General features: G+C 44.5%; 1 protein-coding gene across 4 annotated transcripts in view; it reads right to left on the bottom strand.

Moving 5' to 3' along the window:
* The window catches only part of PPP2R2C (protein phosphatase 2 regulatory subunit Bgamma), a 42,514-nt gene extending 21,794 nt beyond the window's left edge, over positions 1-20,720 (bottom strand). Inside the window, exons 1-2 of one of the 4 annotated variants that reach the window (XM_088660838.1) lie at positions 20,582-20,720; positions 17,533-17,692 (exon numbers count right to left, since the gene is read on the bottom strand). In XM_088660838.1, coding sequence (XP_088516964.1) covers positions 17,533-17,602 — 70 coding nt within the window. In that variant the 5' untranslated portion in view covers positions 17,603-17,692; positions 20,582-20,720. Of the gene's footprint in view, positions 1-6,039; positions 6,147-17,532; positions 18,072-20,581 lie in introns of those variants that run through there. The other 3 variants (XM_088660837.1, XM_060279036.2, XM_060279035.2) reach the window with 3 other exon arrangements.
* Positions 20,721-21,688: the final 968 nt, after the last annotated feature.

The raw sequence follows: 21,688 nt of genomic DNA, 5'->3' as shown, positions 1-21,688 counted from the left end.
AGTACTGGAGTGGTAACTATTGGGGCTGAATTTATGACAGTGCTATTGCAGCAATTCTCTCCAGGCCTATGCCAGCAGGTGCCCCAGATTCTGAGCTTTTCTCTTTAAAAAAAAACGTATCTCAAGCCCTTCTAGAAAGAAAGTTATGAAGCATAATGCACAGGCCAGCTTCTAAGCAATTTCTGGGAGATACCTCAGACTGACTCCTCCTGCCTTTCAGTGTTTGAAGTTAGAGCTGTGATTTGTTTGTTTCATACAATTTATACATCGATTGCTTGCTTGTTAAAAAACCACAAAGTCTTCTTGTACTTTATTTTGAAAAATAAACTACTACATTCTGCAAGACAGATGTCCTGTTTTACTTGTACTATAGCCACATGGGCTCTCTTTCATAGTTAACAACATCATTCTGAATCCCAAAGTAATGGGCTGATGTTTTTATTCCAGTAACAAAAAGTGATACGCAACACACAAGTATTTTGTGTTTCTCAAGTGAAAATGAATCAGGAGGCTGGTTGGTCTGTACATGCCATAGCAACCAATCAGTGGCCCAGCTACTACATGCCTGAATCACAGCTTTATTGCACCAAAGCCAGCACAGTGACTGAAAAAGTCAGTATTAGAATTGAAGGATAATGGCTTAGCTATTTGTTTCTTGTCCTGTGGTTTTTCTTTATAGCCTGAAAAGTATGCCAGGTAAACCTGTGGTTATGTCCATGGATTCCACAGAAGCATGTATATAATTTTTTTAAAAATATCTAGCTTAAATATCATAGAACCAGGGTCCCCAACACAGCACCTAGATGCCCTAGGACCCGGTGTTCCCTCAGTGAGGTGGCCAAGCTTGCAAATGATTGGAATTTGGTTAGTTAAGGGGAAAATAGGTTGGATGCCAAAATCCAGGTTTGGGGCTTTTGCTTTGTTGAAATCTGTCTCTTCATTGAAATAATACATTTTCTCTTGATAGAAAAATGAGGAATTGTAGCTTAAGAACATAAGAAGAGCTTGCTGGATCTAGTCCAACATCCTGTTCTCAACAGTGGCCAGGCAGGTTTCCAGCAGCTGGTATTCAGAAGGATTGCTGCCTCCAACTGTGGAGGGCAGAACATAGCCCTTGTGGCTAACAGCCCTTGATAGTCTTAAGTTGGTGGCCTTCACTGCCTCTTGTGGAAGCAAATTCTATAATTTAACTATGTGCTGTGTTGAAAGGTACGTTCTTTTTTCTGTCTTTAATCTCCCAACATACAGCTTCACTGGATGTTCCTCGGTTCTAGCATTGTGTGAGAGAGTGAAAAACTGTTCTTTCTCTACTTCCTCCCCACCGTGCATAATTTTATACACTTCTATCATTTTGTCTCTTACTCTTTTGTCTAAATTTGTCTAAATTAAAAAGCCCGAAATGTTGTAATCTTTCCTCATAAGGAAGCTTTGATCAGTTGATCAGTTTTGAAACTTGTCCAACTCTGCAACATCCTTTTTGAGACGAGTCCCTAGAACTGAACAAGACTTTACTTTGTCCAAAGGAAGAGAACAAAAAGGAACTGAGCTAACTACCCACCATGTCTCACTGAGGATCACAAGTCTCCAAGACAAAATCCAACCTTCTATGTATGTCTGCCCAATCATAACTTTTCAGGTTTTATAGCCTGACAAGACATTATAGCATCACTTCAATTAGCTCGGGGTTATTATTTCTCTTGGAGAAGCTAAAACAAAATGCACCCAACAAGCCACCTCTCTTTCAAGCTCACAAAAGCATGCTTGCCCTTTGAAAACTAGTGTGCAAATCATGAGATGAGAACACATATTTATCAAAACTATTCAACCACCCAAATGAACTAATAATTCCCATACTTCCTGCATTACAGAAGTTCACCACTACAGAATCTATGTCAACAGTGTGATGGCTTCTTTACACAACATGATTAATTTCCAAGACTCCTGGGTAGATCTCTAATGCAAGAGATACCAAAGCAGCAAATGCTAAATGCTGGTATTTGCTGAACTCTTTTTTGTGTGCTTTGTTTTTGCATCAGTCATGTCTGCTAAGATTTATTGAGCCTTTCTGGAAAGTATACAGGATCTACAAGCGATCACTTGGTATATTGCCACTTTGCAGCCACTATCATTGCTCGGTATAATAGATTACATTAATGCTGAGTTACTTGCACACACACAGAACAAGGAAGGGAAACATGGTGCATAACACAATACATGAAAGCAGCCAAAACCCAGAAGCAGACTTTCAGTCTGTGCAACACTCAGTGGACACACGGAGCCTAACAGAAACTTCAGAGGAACTTACTACAGGCTGTACCATCAGAATTCAGGCTGGGTATCTTCCTTGCCTACGCAAACAAGGGATCCCAAGCTGTTTAAGCCACATCTCCTTGTTGGACTGCCTTAGCTCCCTCACAGGCCAGCCTTGGAACGGTGACCTCCACCCATGAAAGACGGCACACCTACAGCTATCTTTTATGAAAGGAACAAGTGCTGTAGTGCCGTTGTGGACTAAAATTCTCACCAGTCCTGACTATTGGCTAGCTAGGGTGGATGGGGAGCTACAGTCCAAAACACCCTAGTGGGCATCATGTATGCTGCCCATGCTTAAAGAACAAACCCTGGACAAAGTGTTCCAGCACATGGAAACGGCGTTTACCTTCCAAAGTGATTTGTGTAAAGCAAAAGCAGTTTCCAAGATGCCCCCCAGATATCTGGACTACAGCTCCCACCTGCAGAAGACCTTCTGTGTTCAGGGACGCCAATGTGCTCAGGGAAAGATTAACAAGACTAAACATAATTGTGTACAGTGCATATAGGCAACTTACTAAATGTTAATTAATCACCTTCCACATATATGTCTCAAGGTGACATATGCAATATGAAAAAAATCAGTTAAAAACCAGCACAGAAAATAACAACAAATGAATTTTAAAAAGAATAAAATGAGACACTCATAACAGAGACCTATTCATCCAGCTGGGAAAGCTCGTTGGGAACAAAAATGAATTCAGATGTTTTCCAAAAATGCAGAGAGTGGGCCCCTGTATCTCAACAGGGATGCTGTTTCACAGAACGGCCAGCCACATCAAAAGCCCTGCTCCAAGTTACTGTGGAAGATTCTGATCTCGTTGGAACTATTAGGAGAAAAATCTCCCCAGGGGCTGCTGTGACCTGCTGGGTATATAATAGATAATAGTAGGTAACCTGGTCCTGAACTGAATCGGACTTTATGGGATAGTAAAGGTAAAGGTAAAGGGACCCTTGACCATTAGGTCCAGTCATGACCGACTGGGGTTGCATGCTCATCTCGCGTTATTTCGCTGAGGGAGCCAGTGTACAGCTTCCAGGTCATGTGGCCAGCATGACAAAGCCACTTCTGGCGAACCAGAGCAGCACATGGAAACGGCGTTTACCTTCCCACTATTTATCTACTTGCACTCTGACATGCTTTCGAACTGCTAGGTTGGCAGGAGCAGGGACCAAGCAACGGGAGCTCACCCCGTCGTGGGGATTCGAACCACCGACCTTTTGATCGGCAAGCCCTAGGCTCTGTGGTTTAACCCACAGCGCCACCTGAGTCCCCTATGGATAGTACCAATAGCTTAAACCTGACCTGACCCAGTAGCATATTGGCAGCCAGTGTAAGTCCCCAAGTAAGATGTTGTATGCTGGTAGTAGTTTCAGCGGCGTAGCTAGCCGCTCGGGTGCCTGGGGCGGAGTGGTCACCCTGGAGCTGGGGACGGAGCCAGCCACCCATGGTAGGGTTACCAGATGTCCCCGGTTCCCGGGGACAGTCCCCAGATTCACCAATCTGTCCCGGACAAAATCTGTCCCCAGAATTTAATTAATTTCCCCGGATTTATGACTGGGGACTTCCGGCGAGGTAACATGGCGGGTGCCATGGCAGAGAGCACCACCGGAGGTCCCGGCTGCGTCAAAGTTCCAGCCAGCCAATCCACTGGCTGGGGTTGGGGGCTGTTTAAACCGAGGCACGAGCCAAAGAGCTTCCTTCTGGCTAGCTTCCTCAATCAATGCTCGCCCCAAAATCGCACAGGCTCTGCGCACCTGAGTTGGGGAAGGGGAGATGAGGCACTGAGGCGGTGAAGAAGAGGAGGAGAAGCCTAGAAAAGAGCTGTGCTGTGTTATGAGACAGAGAGAGAGAGACGGAGCCTTGTGTGTGTATTTTAATGCATGTTTTCCCAAGACCAGCGAGCGCCTTTACTCAATCTCTCTCCACCCAACCTCTTTTTTTTGGCGTTTGTGTGTTTGTAGATGGGCTTCTCCGCCTGCCTTGTGTCAAGGTGCACACCCAACAACTTTGCCCCCCCTCCAAAAAAAGGTCAAGAACTCTGGGCAACCCTTTCCTAAAATAATAAAGCATTAATTTATTTATTTTTAATGTCCCCGGATTCCTTGAAAAAAATCTGATAACCATGGGGCAGGCAAGCTGCCCATGGGGGTGGGGCGAGCCAAGGCAGGGCTGTGTGGAGCCTCTCCGCAGCCTCCCCCTCAGCTGTAGGGTGGCTGAGGCAGTGGGCAGATGCGAGCCCTGCGCTGCTCAAAAAAGCAGTGTGCAGCCTGCAGGCAGTCCTCCCCCTGCCGCCCCCTCAGGAGCATACCTGCCAAGTTTCAGCCTGAGAAATAAGAGCCCGGACTGGAAGTAGCAGACTGCCACCATTTTGGAACTGGGCGGAGCATGCTCGGAAGTGACTTTTGATGCTGCTGTGCCCAGTTCCAAAATGGCCGCCGCACCAAAAGTCGCGCTGCAGCCATTTTGGAACTGGGCAGAGCAGCATCAAAAGTCGCTTCTGAGCATGCTCAGCCCAGTTCCAAAATGGCTGCCGCACCAGAATAAACCGGGGGGAAACAAAAAAATCCTTTTTTTCGGCTGGGGACAGCCGGAAAAACGGGGGTTTCCCGGGGAATACAGGAGACTTGACAGCTATGCTCAGGAGAGATGCGTGGCTCAGGCACACTGCAGGCCCCATGGTGTGACGCCCAGTGCCCCCCGCCTCACCTAGCTATGCCTCTGTATTAGGCAGATTCGTGGAAGAGAGGGTTGTTGAAGCCTACTAGCCATAAAGGCTGTGCTCTGCCTGCAAAGTTGGAGGCAGCAATGCTTCTGGTTTCTGGAAATCACTCAAGGGGAGGGTGCTCCTGCAGGGGCGTAGGAAGGGGTGCAGTGGGTGCGGGAGTTATTTTTGCTGTTTTTGTCACCCCCCTCAGTGATGACACCCGGGGCGAACCGCACCCACCGTACCCCCTTCCTACGCCACTGAGTAGTTTGTTCCCCCTTCCAGGCAACCTAAGCACCGTGTTCTGCATTCGCTACACCCTCTAGAAGAACCTCCAGCGTAGCTCCACATAGAGCACATTGCAATGCAGTAATCCAGCCTTGAGGATTTATGCAAACCCGCAGGTTCTTCCTCAGAAGAGATGCTTAGTTAGCACTGTTGAGCATATATGCACAATAATGGAATTTGGAATTTGCCCAACATCATTTACTGGCAGCTATAATGCAAGATAGTGAGGAGACAAACCCAGGCTAGCTGCAAGCAAGCTGCACTCAGAGAGTGAGCACAACTCTTGTGCAGCCCAATATTATTCTTCCCCCACCATTTGTAGCCCAGCAGCAAAAGGCTCTGACTATCCTGTCACCATAAGGCTAAGCCAAGCCCATTACGTGGTTCACACAGTACAGGTGGTGTTCTCATCCAGGGCCAGCCCAAGACATTTTGCATCTGAGGCGAATTACAAAATGGCGCCCTCCCCCTGCCAGGGAAGAAGGGAGGAGCGAAGCTCTACATTGGGAGCAAGCGGGGAATAAAGATCTACTACTTGTGATGCATTCCTCGGAGGCTGGATCTGCTGCCCCTGTGGATCCTGCCACCCGAGATGGTCACCTCACCTTGCCTCATGGGAGGGCCAGCCCTCCTCTCATCCAAGTGGATGAGTGCCCACAGAATACCAACACATTGGGCAGCTTCATGAGTCACTGGCATGCAGGCCACTGACTGGACAGACATAGAGACTGACCTTCCCACTCACCTCCAGAGGTGCTCTCTTCAGTAGAGGGTTCAGACACATTGGCATGGCAGTGTGGGGAAGGTTGCATGGCTGCCGCCGCCCATGCTATGCCAGTCCTGTGGAGAAATAGAGGACTTCAATTTCCAGTGCTGCCAGTTCAGCACCTGTCAGGTTACACGTGCAGAAAAAGAAAACAAACAAAATTATCTAGCCCCATCTTCATTAGAAACGACGATGAAGAGCCCTTCATAACTTCATGTGCACCGCTCTTTTTTTGAATGATATTTAGGCAAAATATTTGCAAACACCATTATTTTAATGAATTGAGTTTGTAACGTGTTTGCAAAGGATGTGTTGGGGGAAACTGTTTGCAATAAGGGAAATGGCATTTTGTGCCTTTTCCCTTCCCTAAAATATTTCTTATGGAATGAACTCTTCCAGTAAAATCTTTTGATGAGGATATATATATCCTCATATATGTATGGTTTTCTAAGAACAAAGAACAAATATGACAAGCTTAATCCTCACATTTCTACATGAACCTCAGCTGTAACTTGCCTTTTCAGAAAGTAGATGTGACCCATTAACGTGCCATGTTTGCTAGCATGACTTACTTGTTTTTGATACTGACTCTCCTGTAATGAGAAGATGCAAGGCATACTCCAAGGCAGGCATGGCCAAACTTGGCCCTCCAGATGTTCTAGGACTACAACTCCCATCCTCCCTAGCTAACAGGACCAGTGGTCAGGGATGATGGGAACTGTAGTCCCAAAAGTTTGGCCATGCTTGCTCTAAGGAGATAAAACCCAAGTTTTCTGGTCCCGGGTTCTACTTGAAAGCCTTTAAATGTGTGGTTGTTACATCAAAAGAGTTCTGGTGGATCAGACAGAGGTGCCACCTTGTCCAGCCTCCTTTTTCCAAGAGAGCTGCCTACACAAAAAGGCGGGAAAGCAAACGCCCTGCCCTGTTCTCTGTTTCTAGCATGCGCTGTTCAGAGGCATGCAGCCTTTTAACACCACTTGAATCTCCCTTTCAAGTCTTCTAACCTAGAGGCTATCAGCACATCCTGTGGCTGTGGCAGTGGATCTTGGAAGTCAATTATACATTACATAAAATTCACCGCCACAGGATGTGGTTGGCCCCTGGCTTTAAAAGAGGATGAGACAAATTCTGAGCTTGCCTTGATTATTTAATATTTTATAGACCGCATTCCTATGGTCCCTGGAAGGATCATTGAATGCTTAAGATCTGCCTCTCTGAGAGGGTGATCTGACTTTGTAGGGTCCCTCCCCACTGCCTCAGAAACCTCAGTGGCCCTTGCCTCACCAACACCAGAGCCCTGACATTGATAGAAACAAAAGCAGAGCATCTCAGGAAGTGTATTAGGGGGAAGGTTTGAATCTGAAGGATCCAAAACCTCCCCACTCAACCCAGCACACTCTCAAAACCGGGGCAAATATACACAAGCCCAGGATATGGCATATATATATTGGAAACCACGAGAGAGACATTCCTAGAGAAAACAACAACAGGGCAGTTCTACACTAAACATTTAAAGCACACCTAATACTGTACACATTGATAGTACATGACTCCCCCCCCATATAATCCTGGGGACTGTAGTTTGTTAAGGATACTGAATTGTGGCTCTGTGGGGGAGAACTACAATTCCCAGGATTCTTTGGCAGAAGTCGTGTGCTTTAAGGGTGTGGTATGATTTGCCCCCAGAAAGAAATAAAATAGAGGGGAAATGCCATTCCTCCTTTCCTTCCACCATGCGCCTGGCAAAGGTTTGCATCGCCTGATGCTGGGCTCTCGCAACCCTCTGGTAGGATTGTTCTGCCAACTAATTGATGTATCCCAAGCCCTCTCCCACCATTCTGTCAGTTCCAACCTCAACAAAATAAATGGTTGAAGTGTTGCTTCTGAGAGTCTTCAAAGATCATGCAAAAGTGCACTTAGGTCTATGGGAAACCTTCCAATTATAATTTCCCTGTAACAGTCTAAGTACAAATTAATCTAAAATGCCTTGTGTATTGCATTAGAAATTATTCCATCAGGGGTCCAAAGTGATTTTCTCCATGATCCCGGTGAGAATGTTCAGCTCTTGTGATCAACATCCTGTGTTTTATTTCAACATTCGTATGGTACATTTTAGCCTGCAAATCAGGGGTGGGGAACCTCATTCAGGGGGCTGAATTCAACCCTCCAGGCCTTTCTAGGCCACAACCCCCCTGCCCAAGCCACACCCTTCGCCAGTCCTGCTCCACACCCTCCTTAGATCCCCCCCCCACTTTTTAGACTGTGTCTTTGAATGCCTCTTCCTTGCCTGCACAAAAGATGGGGAAAGGTGGGTGGGTGTGACCTTCAGACTTTTGCATGGGTGAAATGTTGTCTGCTGTACATCCACTGATCCCCTGGGCTTTTGCCTGTGCCTCCCTCTTACCACCCCCACCCCCTGAGCAGGCAGCCCTCAGATTGAAAAATGTTTCCCACCCGTGCTGTAAAAAATAAAAATGATACAAGACAGCTAGAAGCCATCCTCAAGCAACAAAGTCTGAGAATTCCTATTGTTACACATATTTTTCTTTATCTCTTACATAAAGGTAAAGGTAAAGGGACCCCTGACCATTAGGTCCAGTCGTAACCGACTCTGGGGTTGCGCGCTCATCTCGCATTATTGGCCGAGGGAGCCGGCGAATAGCTTCCAGGTCATGTGGCCAGCATGACAAAGCCGCTTCTGGCAAACCAGAGCAGCACATGGAAACGCCGTTTACCTTCCCGCTGTAGCGGTTCCTATTTATCTACTTGCATTTTGACGTGCTTTCAAACTGCTAGGTTGGCAGGAGCTGGGACCGAGCAACGGGAGCTCACCCCGTCACAGGGATTCGAACCGCCGACCTTCTGATCAGCAAGCCCTAGGCTCAGTGGTTTAACCCACAGCGCCACCTGGGTCCTAAATCTCTTACATATTTGCATGTATATCTCAAGGATTTCTAGAAATAATACAGTACTGATAGTTTCTGGCAATATACCAGCAATTGAATCACAAGGTGTGATGCTATGTCATTTAGAAGCTCAAATAACAGAGACAACTTTCAAATCACCTCAAACATAATATTCTTCAGTGAGGGCAGTTTGCATACTGAGATGCGAACCAGTTAGGGTGGCATAGATGCATGTGTGTATGGATCCTTGGGTATCAATTATGCACTCGGTTGTCTTCCACAGAGTTTTTACTAATCCTGTGCAAATGACTACAGTGTGGCGATCTTCAATATGTAGAAGAGGAAGCATGATTATTCACCACCCATTGTTCAGAGCTCCTTCACAGAGCCTGTGCACACTTCTACTCAGATTACACAGAGAGAGCCTACAGCTTGTGTGCATAAAGGCTGTCTGCAGAAGACCTGGTCAATGTATGGCGTTTGGAAGTAGGTCCAGGAGTTGCAACCGTGTAGTAGAAAAACAACACGGTATATGTTTTCAGATTCTTTGCAACAAGTGGTAATGCCATCCGGAGTGTCTATTTCCATCTCTGGCTGGTTTGCTGGCTCCATTGACTCTTAGACCACGATTACTTGGTCACTGTGCTCCATACTCTGGTGACCTCCAGATTTGAGTATTGTAGTGCACTATATGTGGGGCTGCCCTTGAACACAATTCAGAAACTTCCTGTGGTGAAAAATGTAGCAGGCAGGCTGAAGGGGGAAATGACTTTAACCAGTCACTTTTGCTTCAGACAAGAATGGAATCTGAAAGTAGTGTTTTCCTTATACCAGGCATGTCCAACAGGTAGATCGTGATCTACCGGTAGATCACTGGACGTCTGCTGTAGATCACTGGTAGATCATTGGCTCCCCCAAAGAAGCTGAACAACTGTGACTCCCCTAAAAAAAGCTCAACATTTTACCTCCTCTCTGAAAAAACTCAATAACTTTGACCCACCCACCCCCCCAAAATGGGGCCTTCCTCCTTCCTAAAAAAAAACCTCAACAACTTTGACCTAAACCCCCCAAAAGGGGGTAGATCACTGCCATTTTATAACTCTGTGAGTAGATCACAGTCTCTTGGGAGTTGGTCACCCCTGTCCTATACCAATAGTTTAGGGACTTTTACCATCTTGTAACCAAGCTACATTTTACTGCCTGCAGAACTTTTTTTACTGCTGTATTGAAAAGTACGTGAATATGATCTCTGGGGAGTTTGTAAGTAAACCATTTTATAACTTACTAAATGTGTGGTCTTCTATGCTATGGGAAGAAGGAAATTTGGAAGGAGATTTTAAAGTGGAATACTTCGGAATTAACCGAAAGGGGCACCTTTAAAGGATTTAAAGCCTGTATTTCCACACTTTTATTTACTGCATGTTTTTGTCTTGGAAGATATTTAGTAGGGCCAGTTCTGGAGTTGCTTCTATTACCTGTTTTGTTATTTTGCAGATCTATTGTAAAACTGATATCCTGAAAGATTGAATTTTGGAGCATTCCCACCATATGTGGAGTTATGTGCCCTTGGCGGTGCAGCCTCTCCAGCACCTATGTGAAGTTCCTGGATGTATCATCGCTAGCTTACATGGTGTTAGGTATCACCTGTAGATGTCTTTGTATTGTTAACCATGCCGTGTTCTTCAGATGAAGGGCAGTATAGAAAATTAATTAATTAATTAATTAATTAATTCCACTTTAATCCAGTATTTTTTGTTCCACTGCAATTGGTATATTTTGTACATGTCTTTCTTCCAGTTCATTGCTGATGAGGAAATAAAACATATTTTTTACATATTCTGTACAATACACATATATCCCTCAACTATTTATTTTCAAATCAGTTGCCTTCCTTTCAAAGTTAATGATGTTCCAGATGGATAGTTCTGTTAGTCTTTTGCAGCAAATAATCTTATGGAACCTTAAAGACAAATGAAATGCACTGGCTAATGGCCTATCAAAAACTTATCAAAAACCATCTACAGTTGCATGTCTACTCAGAAGTAAGTCCCAATGAATTAAATTAGGTTTACTACCAGAACTGTCAATTTCTGTTCTCAATTTCTGTTTCTCATTTTTCAAATCTTAAATTCAGTTTTCCATATTTCTGAAGCAATTTATTATTATTTTTTAATCCTAATGAAATGCCTTCAGCATTTTAGAGTGAATTTCTCCTAAGAACACATTTTTTAATGCAGTTTTGACTAATATACACATTTTTGCAAGCGTTTCCTACCTTTATAATGCATTTTGTACCTTGTTTACACTAATATATTCATGTTTATGCACAGGTTTACCTAATTTGTGATTTCTTGTAAACACTGTTTAGTTGGAAAACTGCACTGCAAAATTCAGGTACTGTAAGTGCAAGAACGGCTATGTTTCATTTCTCATGTTGTTTTGGAAACTGCAAATTTGACAAATTCAGCTTAATTTAACTCTCAACTGAATCAAATTTCTTCCCCAGCCTCACCAGCTTGATTTTACACATCATCTTATCTTATTTCTCTCACTTAGGCATTAAGGAAGGATGTTTCCTTGTACATTGATAACTTATAGTATGTGAATTGCCTTTTTCATTTTCATTTTTTTGAAAGATGAGACGTGGAATAAGTTATGTGATATACCCAGTAGTGATGGACTTTCTTTTTATGAGTTTAATAAAAGACAATCATGTCTAATTTTTCTACCATAAAATATTCAGTATTATTCCACCATATTTCAGTGTCATAGACTGAATTGACAACTTGTCTATCTTCCTCTAATTTATTTATCCATTCTGAAGGAGACCCGGTTATGAAAGAAAAATATTCTAGATGACTATGATACAAAACATAAGTGTTCCCTTTCAGAATGATGTAGGTGCTGAAAAAAATCCCCTGCAGTGGAGCAACAGGAAGTGTTCTGCACGAACTGTGCGTTCTTTCGTTTTGCATTATTCAATGATTTTGATCTGCCAGTTTCAATTACAAAGAGATTAGCATTTCATACAAGATAATGACCTCACCCTTCAGATGTAGCAACTGGTGTGATTTCAACACTATAGTTAAATGCTTCACACTTTTTTGAACCACCACCTGTCTAGGTTGATGCTATAAGGTCTCATTTGATATTGAGAGATTTGGAGATTGTTTTGCTTACAAATGCAGGCTGAGCCAAGACATTTTGCTGCCTAAAACAAAGGACAAGATGGCACACCTCCCAGTTTTAAATACAGATGCAGATCAATCTGACAGTTGAATATAATTTCAATTTCACCACACCTGAGATCAGCAGGTTAACCTCTTAGGGACACAGGGCAGGTTGTGTGGCACACCCATGTCTATCTTACAACAGAAGGAAATGGCCGGGGGGCCAGGAGGAATGGAACCCCAGCATCCACCACAAGATCCGCCCTCCCCGAACCCGAACTGTTCGCAAACCGAGGTGTTCGTAACCCGAGGTACGACTGTATGTGAAATTAAGATTTTTTTTGTGCCAGCATGCATCACTTTACACCTGTTTACCCTGAGCTGCGTTTGCCATTTTTACCACCCATTCACTCAGTTTGGAGAGGTTCTCTGGGAGGCCTTCAGAGTCTCTTTTTTTATTTTACTGTCATGGGCCCTGATGAAATGCCAATGTGGGGAGCTGGCTAGACCAAGATGAGGGGAGCTGGGTAGTTGGATGCATTACCTGGGGAGGCACCCAGCAGTTTGGGACAGATCATATATAAAGTTGCCCATGTTTTAAGATATTTCAGAGACATTTTCTAGATTCAGGTAGGTAGCCATGTTGGAGTGACACAGTCGAAATATATTTAAAAAATTGTCCAGGAGCACCTTAGATATCCTCTCTCTCTCTCTCTCTCTCTCTCTCTCTCTCTCTCTCTACAGTACAGTATATATATATATCGAATGCTTCTTTCTGTCTTGCTGACACCTGAAGTGGGAACCTGAGAGACAGCTTTCGTAGTGGCTACTCCCAGGCTCTTGAACATGTAGCCAAAGAAAGGCTGTCCAGCCTCATCTGAGCAAAAATAGTTTTACATCCAAACAAGCTCTTTGTCTCATAAGGCAACTTGTTGGAATTATGCTGCCATAGGTTTGGCTGCTGTTTGTATCAGTTTGCCTTATTTTATTGATGTGATTTACCTGCCTTGTTTTCATGATTTGATTCATTTTATTTTGTATTTTGTATTTTTCTTTGCATTACTGCTGCTAGTCACCTTGAACACTACTTGGTAGCAACAAAACAAAGTACTGTAGTGCCTTCCTTCAAGTCCCAGCCTAGCCAGAAGGATATTATGTTGTGATACTGAATTCTATTGATACAACAGACACTCAACAGGGCCGCAATCTCCTTTGCATATTGCCTGGTCAGGTGATCAACTGGGGTAACCATGGTCCACTGGGGTAACAAAAATCAGAGTAACAGCCAAATTGGAATGGAACTACAGTAAATTAGGGCTGCCATAAATCTGGGAATCGGACTGCGAAATGGCATTCAGGCAGATTTTTGCTGAATCTGCAAAATGTCCCGGAAAACCCGGACGTATGGCAAGTAGGGCGATTTTTATTTAAAAATGTTTTTAAATATGGCAACCCTATCTAAATAATCAGTTTCACCAAGCTATGGCTGAAGTTGTTACTCATCCACAAACGACAACCAAATTCTAGATGGCAGATATTTTTTCAGTGATCAACCTGGCACTAATATGCAGGGGTGGAGGAAGCCGCTCCGGCACCTGGAGCGGTGTGCACCCAGGGGTGGGGTGTTGCCACGCAGGGCGCATGTGTGGCGTCACCACACACAACGCATGCACGCTGGGCAGCGCTGCCGTCGGCAAACCGCTCCAGCACCACATGGGGACAGCGCCGGGACCCTCCGGTTGCGGATGCAGCCGCAAGCACAGAACCTCGGCACTATCCCCGCAAGGCACTGGAGCGGCTTCCCGCCAGCAAACTGCTTCAGTGCCACATAGGGACAGCGCCAGGCCCTACGGTCGTGGGTGCAGCCACAAACACAGGACCTCGGGCTGCCTCCTCACGGAGGAAGGTCTGACCGTCTGCTCCGACAGAGATGGAGGAAAAGCGGGGAGGGCGAGGAAGAGGACACACAGCAAGCTCCACGCACGGCCCCACCCACCATTCTGTTGAGTGGCATGTGAAGCAGCCAATGGTGCCTCGCCTTTCCCCTCCCAAGAGCAACATTTCACCGCCCCTCCCATGTTGCCTTTTACGGCGCGCTGGCGCGCAGCTTCCCCCGCCTCCTCATTGGGCAGCAAGGTTTGAAGGTGGCCTTGCCACACTGTGCTGGTTGGGCTAATCCCGGCTCCTTCGGCAGTATGAAGGGAAGGCGGATGGCAGCAACACCGGGGCCTCCAGGGTGGCGGTCGCGGCGGCAGTGGCAGCCGTCATCGGAGGTGGAGGTGGGGGGCGCCCTGAGTGTCACCCCCCTCCGGGGTGGCACCCGGGGTGGCCCACCCCCAACGCCCCCTTGCTACGCCCCTGCTAATATGCAGCACCCCACCTTTTATTAACCCATTGTGGTTTGAGGCCTGCTGCGGAAATTTCCAATGCAGTCCAGTTCTTTCAGTAGATCTTTGTGAAGAAAACCAGGGTCATCTTGTTTGATAAAGTTGAGGAACACTGCTTTGGAACTTGCGCTGTATCTAGAGTGAAGTTGGCATCTATCACTCAGCATTTTTGAACATTCCCACGTTTGGCTTCAGTGGATACGTTAGGTACATAATTACAGGGAAATAAGTTTCCCTAAATATCCTCAATCATTATTTACAATCTAACATCTACTGAGACTTTGTCTGAATGTGTTGCCAGTCACATTCAACAATACTGAGCTAGGTGGACGAATAACAACTTCCTATACTTTCCTCGTGGTAATGAGGCTGCAGCCTCGCCAGGGGCCTTCTGGATCTCTTCATTTCAAAAAGGTGTGTGTGTGTGTGTGTCCCCTTTCCCGGTGCTTTGGCTGTACATGGCACCATTGTCTGATATTCTTTTGGCACTAGGTGAATACCGGTACCTTCTTAATTGCCCAGACTTTAGAGCCATTATATGTTATTTTTCCATCTGCATTGCTATTTACTGAATTATGTTTTATTTTATCATCTTTATTTTTCTTTGATAGTGCTTCAGACTTCTTTGCTAGACCTCTCGGAGTACTATTTCTGAACAAATAAATAAAATAATCCCTAGTGAATTTGGGCATAGCATTAATCCATAAAATTTGAGAAATATTCTATTAAGAAAATTCTGCAGGAATCTATGCCCCCCCCCCAAGAAAGCCCCACCCCAATGTTTAGTTTCTGATGCAACGTTTTCCATGTTTTCTCTCAACAGGAATAATTCCCAAAGCACTCCTGCACTCCTGTGGCAAGACTGGCCCTAAGAGTCCAATTAAGTCAGCTGTTCTATATTCATAACCTAGGTACACATTTCATCTACAGCTCCAGATAGAACTAGGAGGTAGCAGAGATACCAAACACTGATGCCTAAAGGTGGCTGCCCTCCATTATTTTTTCTCCTCATACAGAATACTTATGTGCACCACAAATTATTTATTTCAGGAAGATTTAAGGTTCTGTTTAAGGTGCAAACAGTAGGTGGAGGTCACAAAATGAAAGGAAGAAAACTTGAGACATGTAAATTATTCCCAATTTAACTTCTCTTTCAGCTATCAATTTAAAGGTGCTCAGATCCCCCACCCAAACACACAATTGTGGCATGTGTGTGAAGAGATTCTACATATATATATACTAACATTTTGCATATGCTGTAAGCCACCCAGAGTGGCTGGGGAAACCTAGCCAGATAGGCAAGGTTGTTATTGTTATTACTATTATCATTATCATTATTATTATTGATTGGGCCAGGATCACCGCCACATGGAATATTTCTATATGTGCATGTTGTAAGGCCACCTGACACATGGTCACAGGGTGTGTGAGTGCAGTGGGGGAATGCGGCCGCTGGGTACCATCGCCACTCCCTCTTTTATCACATGGGGGGTATTTTGCATGAACACCCCTCGTGTTAAAATAAAATAGAAATTAATGAAGAATATGACACATTGAACCTGTTTTGCCACGAGAAAACAACAGTTAATTTGTAGTAACATTTCTATTAACGGTATGGTGGGGGAAGGCAGCTCTACATTCTCCTTCAAGGCTACCCTTGCAGGAAAGTGACTAAACTTTAAAAATAAATGCAACTCAAGTATTAGCCACCATGAAAGCACAAATCGACAGTATGCTCAGCAAAATGAAAAAGAGCTATAGCAACAGCCATTTTCTGGGCATGAGGTATTTTTAATATATAAAGATATATTATAACTGAGCAAATTATTTTCTCCAGTGGTAATTACTGAGGACACCGAATACTGCTCTGGATCCTTGAAGAATTCAGTTTCTATTTAACCTACAGCTGTCCACATGTACAGGCCTGCATGGCTAAAGTGAGCACCCCACAGTTGTCATGTTGCAATTTTTTTTGCCATCCTTCATACCCAATAAAACAACCTTACCACCTGATTGCAAAATTTGTGTAAATAATATTTAATATAAACCAAATATTGAGAGGCCCAGGGCAGAAAGCACACAGATGCAAGAATTCAAACAACAATTTATAACATAAAAGCAGAAGGCCTTGGGAGTCTATGCTGTAGAAATGGCTGTTTTGACTTAATTTTGCTCCTTAAGTTCAAGCAAGTGATGGGGGTTTCTCCCAAAATTGCCTTTGTAGTTCCAGTAATAAAGCTGCTTCATACTTCTATGCAGATCATCGATAATCAAGCATGGCCCAGTTGATTAAATTTATGCAAGCTGCCATCCTGGCTGAGAAAATACCACATGGAAGATGCTACAGAAACAGGCTACATGCAACACACGACGACAACGACATGCTTGGGAAGTTCACAACCTAATCACACAGTGACTGATAGGTATGTTGCTCAGTCGTGACTGACTGCTTTAAAACCATATTTCCAGTATTATGCTATGCAGCTATACATTGTTATGGATATAAGCCCTGCTTGCCTGTAAATATATATTTGTTCACTATAAATCTTTTAGCGTCCATGACATTTACAGGAACAAGCTTTTTACGTAACATTCCAGGCAGAGAGTCAGAAGAGACGGAAAAGGAAGGGCTCACTTAAAAGAGATCTGGTGCAAGGCAAAGAATACATATTTCCAAAGATGTATGGAAGCTCAGCCTATCAAATTAATTGATCTCTCAAGTTATCTCCTAGGCATGCAGTTCCAGCTGCTCACATTCCTCTCAACAAGCTAATCCAAGTGCTCCATTTACTTCAGATTTTTACAGGAACCTGGCAAATTTCCTTGCGTTGTAGCAAGACCAGAGAGATTTGGCTTCTTCGTCTGCTAAACATAAAAATTTTGCTTTCATTATATATATATATATATAACTTGCCCAAACAAGTGAATACAGGTTTTGATTATAATGCACTAGAATTCAAAAACAAAAAATATAAATTATGTCAACATCAGCTTTACCTTCAGTCACATAGTTGTGGTCTCGAAGAAAGCCATGGTTAATCTTCCGTGTGTCTGTGTCCTCGCCCATTTACAGCAGGATTACTCAGCATGCCTGTCCGCAGTGGACTGATAGAATCAGCAGAGGTCGTCACAAGAACACCATCCATGCTGCCACTGCCTAGCAGAGGCAAGAAGCAGACTGTGGTGTGATGTACAGCATAATGAGAGCTTGTGATGCAGCAAAGATTTGAAGGTGAATGAAAGAAAGAACAAGCACAAGATCGGCTCCAAAAAATCAACAATGCAGAACTCAAAATGCCAGGAGGGGTCCAGATGCAAAGGAAAGAGGCCCTGCTGACACAGCTAGATTCTCTAGCCAGCTGCTCCTTAAATGAGCTCCTATGCAGAGGCAGCTCCAAAAGCTTGCCGCTGAGAAATCTTGCAGAATGTGAAGAAAGTGGCAGGCAGCTGACTGCAGCAAATGCTGCCTGGTCCTAGCTCAGTGATTGTTGCTGCAGCTACTGCTGTCATCTGCCTATGCTGCATCCGAGCAAGCCCCTCCCAGCCAGCCTCTCACTATCCAACCAGGGAAGATTTGCATGGAAGTAAAACTGAAAAATGAGAACGCAGGCAAGGATTTCAGCTTGTGTGCCTGGAAGCCAGGCCTTTACATTTAAGGGAGAAAATAAAACAAAAATACTAAAATCAACCTGTTCTACATCATCCCATTCTAGGATAGGATTAATTTGATCTTATTCATGTTTTGTTATAGCTGTAGCAATTGGGTTCTCCTGTGCTCACTTCTTTCCTTCTGTGTTATGTTGCAATCTTGGATTGCCGAGGCAGGAGGCCCTCCCTACTTGCTATGCCATGGTTCTTGGGAGAGAACCTTGACACTCTAGATGTTGTCGACTCCAGCTCCCATCAGCCCTGGACAGCATAGCCAATGGTCAGGGGCGATGCAAGTGCATAGGTTTCCCAACCCTGCCTTATGACAAGACTAGTTTGTAGCATTTTCCACATCTCCAACACAGCCTCCAATGGAACCCAAGAGGGAAAAGTTAAAATAAACAACTTCTGTATGGCCCAAGTCAGCAAAAATGGTTGGTTTTAGCAAAGGGTTGTTGGTTATAATACTAAATGTATATAAATGCATTCCACAACTAGGGCTGGCCCAATATTTTTGGCACCTTAGCCAAACCACAAAATGGAACCCCACCACCAGGGAAGAAGGGGTGAGTGAAGATCTACTTCAGGAACAAGGGATGGGAAGTGAAGATCTATATCGGGAACAAGCGCGGGGGGGGGGAGATCTAATCAACCTTCCCCAACAGTGGCCATCGTGGGCTAGGGTGCTTGTCTGAATCACATCGTGGGCTAGGGTGCTTGTCTGAATCACACTGGACATGTGCAGAGCCCCGGAGACCCCAATATTTCCTCCCTAGGTATGCAAGGAGACCATCAGTGCCATTAGTGTCTCCTATTCACTGAGAGGCCACTGTGGGGGCGGCATGCAGAGGGCTGCCAAGGAAGCAGAATGTCTGGCTTCCTGGCAGTGTGTCGCAGTCATTGCTGCCACCACAGCAACAGCAGAAGGCAATGCATTCCTGGGAGGGCTGGATCTGCTTCTCTTGTGGCTCTTGCTGCCTGAGGCATTTGCCTCACCTTGTCTCATGGGTGAGTGGCTTGGCCCTGATTTAAACTCACCATTCCACTGTGAGATCAGGGCTTTGACAGGATGGTAAAGCTTTCTCAGCTGTAAAACCACCACCACCACCCCGAGCATTCGGGAATTGATCAGGCTCCAGGGGCAGAACATTCAAACAGGTACACCACTTTTCTAGGTGTGAATTACCTCCACCAACCCAAACTTCACCAGATATTGGTCAGACTACGACTAGTCGGTACTAGGCACAGTACCGTCGGACCACAACTTGCATCACTCAGGGAGAGATTACATTGAAGATATGATCTGTTTGGTGTGTTAGACCGATGAACATTTGAGACAGCCACATGGAAACCACCAAGTCCCAAGCTGGCCCAACAGCAGCCTCTATATGGATGTTAGACTCACTATGAACTATTGCTCTGAGGTCCGCCAGCATAATGCTAGATATTTTATAGCAAAGGAAATGGAACTCCTATAGACATTGGTGATGCTCCTGCCCTGGCTCTGCAGTATGGCCTGGTGCTGCACCAAGTAGGTCAGACCCACCCAGGTGACCCACTCAGGTCTCAGTGATACATGCCAAGTTGTAATCCATTATCCATTATCAAATAATGTCTGAGCATGGTCTTGTTTTGTACTGACCTGGCATTATATAGTACCACTGCCAGGACTTGGTGGATAGGTGCCCACTTGAGTTCTTATGTTACGAGAGAGGGAAAATAGCTTTCCTCTATCCACTTTCTCAATGCCATGCATACTTTTATAGCATACTATCAAGTCAGCTCTTAATCACCTTTTATTTAAGCCAACCCCCAGCCCCCAATGTTGCAACCTCTCTTTTCTGGGCAGTTGCTCTATCCATTTATCATTTTTCTTGGCCTTTTCTGAAGCTTTTCTACCTCTACAATATCCTTTTTGATGTGATCAGAACCTCATTACTTTCTTTCATCTGTCCTGAAAATGCTGTGTGTGACAGCCCTGAAAAAAAGTGAACTCCATGTTAGGGAACTTTAGGAAAGGAACTGAAAATAAAAGTAAAAATATCATAATTCCGTTATACAAATCAGTGCTGTGACTACATTTTTAAATAATCTGCAAACTTCTGGTAACTAAACCTTTATAAAAATATTATTGAGCTGAAAATGTGCAGGGAAGAGGAACTTCCTTATGAATAAAGGTGAAGGGGGGATTTTTTTTTAGGAGGAGGACATGATAGAGGTGTATAAGATTATGCATAATTTGGAAAAAGTTTATAGAGAAAAGTATTTCTCCCTCTCTCATAGCACTAGACCTCATGGACATTCAGTGAATATGAATGCTGGAAGATTCAGGACAGATAAAGTACTTACCGGTATTCACAGTGCTATTTTTTCTAGGGAACAAGGTGCTGGAACTCACCATAAATGCCTCCCTTGTTCTCTTAGAATGGCAATGGCACCCATCTGAGAGGCGCTGGAATTGGGTTCCTGTGAGTTTTCCTGGAATAAAAGCCCTGCTTCTTCACATAGCACGTAGTTAAACTATGGAACTTGCTTCGACAGAAGGCAGTGATGGGTGGCTTGTAAAAGAGGATTGGACAAATTCATGGAGGAAGAGAGGGCTATCGAGGGCTATTAACTATGTTGGCTATGCTCTGCCCTCCCTCCACAACTGGAGGCAGCAATGCTTCTGCATACAAGTTGCTGGAAATCACAGGAGGGGAAAGCACTATTTGTGCTCAGGTCCTACTTGCAGGTTTCCCACGGGAGCATCTTGGTTGGCCCCTGTGAGAACAGGATGCTGGACTAGGATGCCTGTCCCAGAAGGCTCTTCTCATGTTCTTAAGGCAAACCATCGCCTCCCACTATAATCATGCTGACCAATGCATTCTACAGGTTTATTGTAGTCTTATATAAGTGCACACCTTAAATTCCTTTTGCCGTGTTTCCATCAAAGAGAATGTTCAGAACAATAAAGATCCATAAAAGTGTTTTTATCAATCAAGATTAACAAAAACGTATGAGCTTATTTTTAAGGCAAATATCATATTTAACATAGCTATTTGAAGGTGTTTCTACAGGTGGTAGATGACTGAAGCTGAAGCAGGTTTCCTATTAGCCTACTTCAGTGCTGGCAAGCAGTTTTCCATTACGTGTATCCAGAATTTTCAGGGTCACTGCAAATGAGAGAGCACTAAGGGACCGATTTACATTTCGCCCCTTATAAAGCTTTCACCCTGTAGCAAAGCAAAGGTTTAGGTTCCTGCGAGTTCTTTCTTCGGAGTCACCAAGACTGAGCTTTTCAAACCTCCCAGACTTGGACCCTCTTGAAAGTTTACGAATCCGCATATGAATCTCCATCTATTTATGTCACTGGGAGGGGGGGACAATGCAGAGGAGGAGGGAGATGGATTTTCGACGTGAACGTGCAATTCAGCAAAAGAAGAAGAAGAAGAAGGTTTCACAGTTGCGTTTACAATTCGGGCTTTGCGTTGACCAAGAGGCGCTTCAGGGCTCTCTTACTCCC

This window comes from Zootoca vivipara, chromosome Z1 (genome assembly GCF_965207765.1).
Source record: "Zootoca vivipara chromosome Z1, rZooViv2.hap1.1, whole genome shotgun sequence".
NCBI classification, from domain to species: Eukaryota; Metazoa; Chordata; class Lepidosauria; order Squamata; family Lacertidae; genus Zootoca; species Zootoca vivipara.
Note: the sequence above shows the minus strand (reverse complement) of the source record. Positions and strands in the feature narration are given on the sequence as shown.